The sequence below is a fragment of the Montipora foliosa genome, chromosome 9 (genome assembly GCF_036669935.1).
Source record: "Montipora foliosa isolate CH-2021 chromosome 9, ASM3666993v2, whole genome shotgun sequence".
NCBI classification, from domain to species: domain Eukaryota; kingdom Metazoa; phylum Cnidaria; class Anthozoa; order Scleractinia; family Acroporidae; genus Montipora; species Montipora foliosa.
Window position 1 is genome coordinate 2,903,679 of NC_090877.1, and position 7,500 is coordinate 2,911,178.

General features: G+C 39.2%; 1 protein-coding gene across 1 annotated transcript in view; it reads right to left on the reverse strand.

Annotated features, from left to right (window-relative positions):
- Positions 1-7,500, reverse strand: part of LOC137970596 (polycystin-1-like) — a 53,468-nt gene that overhangs the window by 11,454 nt on the left and 34,514 nt on the right. Inside the window, exons 16-21 of the mRNA XM_068817118.1 lie at positions 7,031-7,156; positions 4,693-4,804; positions 4,232-4,347; positions 2,484-2,525; positions 1,650-1,898; positions 1-297 (exon numbers count right to left, since the gene is read on the reverse strand). The exon at positions 1-297 is cut by the window's left edge and continues 303 nt beyond it. Of these exons, the coding sequence (XP_068673219.1) occupies positions 1-297; positions 1,650-1,898; positions 2,484-2,525; positions 4,232-4,347; positions 4,693-4,804; positions 7,031-7,156 (942 nt within the window). The remainder of the gene's footprint in view (positions 298-1,649; positions 1,899-2,483; positions 2,526-4,231; positions 4,348-4,692; positions 4,805-7,030; positions 7,157-7,500) is intronic.

Below are 7,500 nucleotides of genomic sequence, written 5' to 3' on the forward strand. Positions count from 1 at the left end.
TCGAAATTTGCGAGAACAGTTTACCAGCTTTGGTAGAACTATGCCGTGAAACGAGTAAGTAGGGTCTTTGGCTGTTATCTTGTGGGTTTTCATCTTTTTCTCCTCGATAGTGAAATTTTCCAGCTCCGGTCCAATGCCTGCTCCTTGTCTAGGAATTGTTATGATGATGGGCACAGGTAGATTTGACACTGTGATTGGGTTACCGCGACAATCTTCAAACTGAAGGCCAAGGCAGCTGCTGTCAACTCCAGATGACGAGTCGTCCCAATTGAACGGGTTACTTCTGCTGTTTAGGCCCTAGCAACAAACAATTTCCAAAAAACGTTATCAAGATTGTTGTCCCCGAACCGTTCAGTGTTAGGTAAACTCTGAATATTCGGCTCGGATGTCAGGTAATTCAACAAAAATGGAGAGAAATTAGCATTGCGTTTAAGTGAAACGGAAATCGGCAAACGGCAGGCCAAGTTCTGCTCGTCATAAAAGCGTGAATTTCTAATTGCAACTTGATTTTTTTTAGACGTTACTTGATTGATATCTGTGTTCACTGATATCTGTTTGAAGAAATTTGAATGCAGCTCCAAAAGTTACAATTCAAAGACCCAACGTTTCCAAAACTCCCGTTTAGTGTCTTCATCGAGGGTATTATATTATTTATTTTTGCTCCCACCCAACTCGATTAGCTATGCTATTTTTGGGTGGAAATTGATCGGTAAGTCATTTTGTATGTTGTCATAATGTTGTTCATTGTATTAGTTGTAATTGTATGATATGATCGTTTCCCTTTATGGCAAATAGGCCATTTCCGAGTTCACGTCGGCCTCCTCTTCAAAGCGAGTCTAAGTGCGAAGTTTTCTTGTGAAATTAGTTTTCAATTATAGCGCGGTTTTCAATTGAGTGTCGAGAGTTATTAGCGAATTGCTTCAGTTTTGCATTACTTTACTCAGTTATATTGGTTAAAAGTTCTCGCGCCATTTTTCAACCAATCAGAAGTGAAACCGAAACCAATTGTGGCTCGCGCATGCACATTTTTCTGCACTTTGTGTCGGCTACGTGTAATTACTTCGAGTTTTGATTAGTTTACTGGATTGTTTCCGTCCTTTTTGATTGGCCAAAGTAATTAATTTGGTTTTGGTTTTACGACACTCGATTTAAATTCGCTCTATGTAAAATAGAACAAATGGGCCTTTTCCAAGTTGCTGTTAGTCTCGGTTTCGAAGTGAGTCTTGGCGCTCAACTATTGTAAGAGAAATGAGTTTGATTTGCATAAGAATACGCAACTCATTTACATTTGAATGGTTGTGCACCAGGACTCGTTTTGAAACTGAGACATGCAGCAACTCGGAAATGGGCTATTACCATCACAAAAAACTTCGCAATTAGACTCGCTTTGAAGAAGAGGCAGACGTGAACTCGGAAGTAGCCTATTAGTAGCATATAAGAGGATGAAGACACCAGACAGGAGTGTTGAAACTTCTGAGTCTTAGAATTGTAACTTTCTAGGCTACCTTCAAATTTCTTCACACCAGTAGCATCACACAATTTCTGATGGTGAGGTCTACTTTCCCTTACTAGGGAACAAACTGAGTTTCTCCAAAGGGCGCGTGCAAACTGACATGATTTAGTCTTCGGTAAATAATTTAACGGCCTACCTTGGCCACAATGTGACAATCTGGATCATGCTCACTTCCAAACATCTCCTTAAGGTCAGGAAGAACAAATGTCCCTCCAGCTATGGAGATGTTAGCGGCCGCGAGGTCTTCCACGCTCCTTTTTTCGGCAATCGCTGACATGCGTTCGCTTCCAAGGATTCCTGGTTCTTGTCCGGTCACCATGTACTCCGAGACGAGACCCAAAATGTCTTCGACGAGATTCATGGAGATTTTAGTCGTATTGCGCGCCTGGAGGAAAAGTAAAATTGAGTATTTCACTCGTTAAAAATTGACGCTTTGTACCTTATTTCTGTGGGCTTCGAATCTTTGATCTTCCCCTGGCCGTTTCTCTTTCCTTAATTATTGCTTGCAATAGAGGATACTCAAAACTCCAAAGGAATACCTAAAAGTTGGGTGACTATCATGGGGAAACGCGAATTTCGTAAACTTCCTTTGTTCTTCTTCGACAGTGAACATCTTAAAATGAAACCTTACAGAACCATAATCATGATCAGCAACCGATCACACAATAAGATGGGCAACAATTTTTTTCACCGTGAACGCCACAAGAGCTTGCGAACAGAACAAATTTTCCCTTCGAGTTACTTTCAAATTCCGAGTTGCCAACCCGAAACATAAAATCTAACATCTAATCTGCATGAACAGTTTACAAACACAGATACACTTTTTTTCGAAGTACCTGTCTATCCCCTCTCAATGCAAACAGTCGCCAAAAAAATTGTAGTTGTCTCGTGAATTTTAGAGTCAGATTATCTCAATTGCCTCCCTCAATACACTGATCAATATCAAGAAGAATACACAACTACAACTTACAGCTTTCTTCAATTCGTCTTCTTCAACTTTTAGTTCATCTATCTTGGGTAAGTGGAAGAAAAAAAATTCGCAAAAATTAATTAAACGGGCTTAAAATTAATCAAAGTTTGGTATGGCACACGAAGCTAGTAAAAGTATATTCCAAGTCATAAAATTTTCGACCTCGTGGATACTGCGTTTATACGAGTGTTCTGATTGGCTCATGGAATTTCTGTAATCAGTACGTGGAACGTATGATCGAGCCAGTTGACCTCTTTAGCTAGTACGTTTTGTTTTCTCATTTCAGACCACGAGATGTTCCCATATACACGTGCATGAGACGACATTTTAAAAACATTGTTCCCTAGAAACGGCTTGGAAACAAAAATTTTGACTAATATTTTTAAAAACAACGCGGTTGACATGAATTTTATTTTTTCATGCCTGGTCAAAATCGAAAGGCAAGGTATCTACCACTTTCCACGTATGTGGTACGTAGTGTATTACTCGGGCATGAAAAAACACGCAAGAATTTTTACTTTAAAGAAAGAACACCGATAGCATGAAAAAAATAGCGTCATGCCTGGGAAATGCTTAGCCCCATACCCAGAAGAAAGAAGCCTCTCGTATCCCGCGGGTTTCTTTTAGGAAGGCGACTAGGGTTGAGCTTGGATCATATGCTCGGCATGAAAAAAGAGGGATTGTCATGCCGGGAAAAGTCAGCTCTTCGTAGCAATTTCATGTGTAGAATGAATTTAAGGTACCCCAAAAGAGCGTTGAAGTATTGTGGTTTGGTTTGACCCAATTAGGAGTGTCCTGTTGATGATTCAAGAACCTAAAAAAGGTATATTTTATTTACTGCAACAGATGCAAAGATGTGATGTATCAAAATGATGTTGGGGTAGCCCTTTCTCTGCTACTTTGAACCAGTGCTTTGGTCGAGTGTCAGAAGAGGAGCTCCTCGGCAATTACAAAAAGAAAAGTTCACGTAAATTGACCTTGGCTAATCTCCTTTCAGCTTTCCCGGCGATTATTGCACACCGATAATATCTCTATAACATCCCAACAAAAAGGACTCATACAAGCTTTCTTCAATTTATTTGCGCAAGATGTTTTGAATTCCAATAATGCTGCGTCTTGGAAAACAGTGGTTATAAGTTGTTGTTTTTTTTCCGAACAATTTCTTTGAATAATTTATAATAATCAGTTTCATGGTAAACATGATTCCCTCCTTTTCAAATTTATTTTCCGAGTAAGTGAGGGTACCCATTCAAATATCATTTGTTGTGCCTCGATCATGATCAACCTGTCACGGTATTCAGACCGCATGAAGTTACTCTATTAGAGTAATATCACGTGGTCTGAAATGGGAAAACAAAACATACAAGCGTAGCTGAAACAATTGGGCCGGGTTGGCCACTCATACCATCTCAAATCCATCGTGCCATTGGAACCTTTGTTAAATATTAAACGCTTTTTACGTAAAACAAAAAGTCCAATTAAGGTCGATAAGGTTCTAGAAACAAAGCGAGGAACCAGGTATGAATAACTGCCATCTTCTACAACCACGTCTTCTTGTTAGGTTGCGAGAATACCACCTTCAAGGAGACCTTTTTGTATGCAGCTCTTGGGTCAGTTCAACCCAGCTCAACGGTCTGGTTTCCTAAGTCTTCTTTAATTGTAAATCACCTTCGGAAATACTTCGACCGATGTTGGGAACACTCGGATTTTTCCGAGTCGCCAGCGACGAATACGTCCCTACACCTTACCTGTTGTTCTCTGGTGTTGACCTTTGTCTGATCTCCCTTTTGCTTCTCCTTTTCCAAAAACGCTAGACGCTGTGCATTGTTGTCTTGCTGGCACTTTGAAGCGGTAAATAAGTTCCCTGTAAACGAAGTATAAATTTAAAGATTTTCTAAGTTGAATAATGTACAACGAATGAATGGTACATACAGATTAATTGACTTGAATGACATGCAGATAAATAGTTTGATAGGTAGCTTTCGTTCAGTTGTTGAAGTATGGTTTGCTCAGATGTTTAAGTCTTCTTTGCACTATTTTAGTTGTTCTCTCAATTGCAATAGTCATTTTCACTTCACATTGACCCGGGAATGATTCCGAATTTGAGATCCAACATAGATAGTAGAGATATTTCGCGGAGCAGTTTGTTTAACAAACAAACAGGAATGACACAAGAGAGAGGATAAATAAACTATATCAATATAGTTACCGATATTCTCTAAAATAACAGCCCCAATAACTTTTATTTTGTCCAAGCAGTCAGCACATTTGCTCTTCGAAAGCGTCGAGACAGTCCTCGTTAGTGTCTTAAGCATAATCATCTAAAATAAATATAAATGACCGTCAATTAATCTATTTCTTTATTTCAGTTTCAACTGCCATGGCAGTACCAAAGAGAGGATGAGGGGATGATAATGATAATTTTCAATCTATTATAAGCTTTGCTCCATGCTTTGAAAGTTATTTTTGTCTCGTACCCATGGTCGCGCTAACCAATCAGGTGTCTTCTTTAAAATAGTCGCGCATCATGACTACGGAATAAATTTAGATTGAAAAAAATTCTAATTGGAAGAGGCTCATGTGTAATGGATGTGTTCTTCCTCCTCATCGTCTCTTGCAGTACATAACCACTAAATGGGGTAACTATAATAAGTTAAAAGAAAAATGAAATGTTAAGAGACAAGAAGTTCAGTAAACTATATATAACACCAAGGAGTAAAATTTACCCAAAGTTTTTTCCTTTTTTTTTAATTTACACAAATTGGCCTTGTCCCCACCAGCGTCAGAAAAGTGTCTGTTTTTAAACCTAGTTTTGCGGGAAATAAACGATAGACCAAATCGGCTACTTAGTGTTGTACCCAATAGACCATATTCGTATTCCACTGAGTCCAATACTGAGAATACGAAAATGGTCTCTTCAAACCCTTTGGGAATAAAACGTTTCTTCCCAGGTATTTCCATATCACGTAAATGTGAATATAATAATGCAAATACAAATACGCAAAGAATCTTAACTCCGGGAGATTTGAATTGGGTACAACATTGAGTTAGTCGATTTGGTCTTTTGTTTATTGTCCCACAAAACTTGGTTTAAAAATAAACACTTTTCTGACGCTGGTGGGGACAAACCTGATACCAGATTCTTACTCTTGGGGTAATGGACTCTTGATGCAGTATGCACAGATACGAATTCGGGAGAATTCAAAGAACTGGGCAATACAATGCCACATAGAAAGCGGAAAGATTTGTTTGTATAGGTGAACCCTACTGACTCCAAACGCGAGAAAATGATCCAAACTCCCAAGGTATCGGAACAATGAATGCTCTCAAATTCCCTCAAGATATGTGTATGAACGCGAGAGCATTCCATGATTTGTGGCAACATTTTTCGTGCCACTTGTCCCACAACAATGTTGCGTTGCAAGTAGAGATGGTTTGTTGCGCGTAATACCACCTTCTTGTGCAACAAGTTTTCATGTTGGAAAAAAGTAAAATTGACGTCTACTTTTTGTAACACAAAAATTTGTTGCGCAAAGAGGTGTCCGTGGTAATATGCGCAACAAACCAGCTCAACTTGCAACACAACATTGTTGCGCGACAAGTTGCACGAAAAATGTTGCCCGTATTACTGGGCCTTTATGGGCACGAGCGAAGTTTTGGAAGTTATCAAATTTTCGTGGGCGAGTGCAATTTGAGAACTTTCAAAACAGCACGAGTGACCATAAATCGACGAAATGCACGAGCAAGTTCATTCGATTTTTGATTTCTCATAAACTCAACAAAATCACTCGATCGCTGTTTAATTTCCATCACAACTCCCTAATTGTAATTTGTATAATAAGCTCAATAATACACGAATTTTGATTGGTTCTCACCTATGATCTATAGCGATATTTCTTGTTTACAAACATTGACGTCATATTTTTTTTTTTTTTTTTTTTTTTTGATATTCAAATTTGCCAACCACTGAACAAGTCCTTGTTTCAACAGCCGATTAGGTTCTGGTTGGCATATCAATAACAATGGGTGACGTCACGAGAAAAATCGCTATTAGAGGACAGGCGCACGGCTGACGTCATCATGCAAGCGACGTGATTCTCTCAACCAATTAGAGTTCTTTGTTAAGCGCAGCAACCTATCAGTTTGCTGTATTTTGTATAGACAATAGATTATGTTAGAGTGCCATTTTCGCGTCTTTTCACGGGGGAAAAGTACGTTGCAAAGATTTTGAAATAAAAAGGCGTCTTTTAGTATACTTCATTTCTTTATCATATAAAACAAATAGATTCCATGTTGCCGTGCGTCTGTTCAGTAACAGATCAAACAAGACGTCAAAATGTGGCAAAAACATAAGTGAAACACTCGGCTATCGCCTCGTCTGACACTTTTTTGTTTTTCTTCTTATCACGCTTTGACGTCATTTGTGATCTATTGCTGGAAAGACGCACGGCAACATGAAATCTATTTATTAAATATAACTTGTTTGTTCATAAGTCATTGACTAATCGGAAACGCGATAATCATATTTTGTTGAGTAAATCACCTACCCGTGAAGTTGTTGACAACTCTTCCGCATCGTTGGTAACATCTGCCATTGTCTCCACGGTTTGTCCCACGGAATCCAAGGAGTCAAATCCCATTTTGTCCAGCAGTTCAAGAAGTTGTTCTTTCATCTTCAGAAAAGCAAACATTTGAAATGGGTCTTCTGTGGTAAGTGTTCAATACAATAGCCTCAAATCGCAATGTTAGGCTGTATCCCGTGACGTAAAAGTAAATGCAACAGAGTTACCCCTCCCAAAGAGAAAGGAGGGGCCAATCTACTCATGTTTAAATGCAAGGATCCACCTCTTCCCCCCTCAGTGGCGACATCGCGCGCAGGAAAACTACCAATGAGAATTTAGAATAAAGAAGAAAAGAGTGAAGTCTACTCCATTCTGAATTCTCATTGGTGTTTTTTCTGCGCGCGCCGTCGCCACTGACGTTCCCGTTCTGTTGCTAAATCAGCCTAACGTCGCTT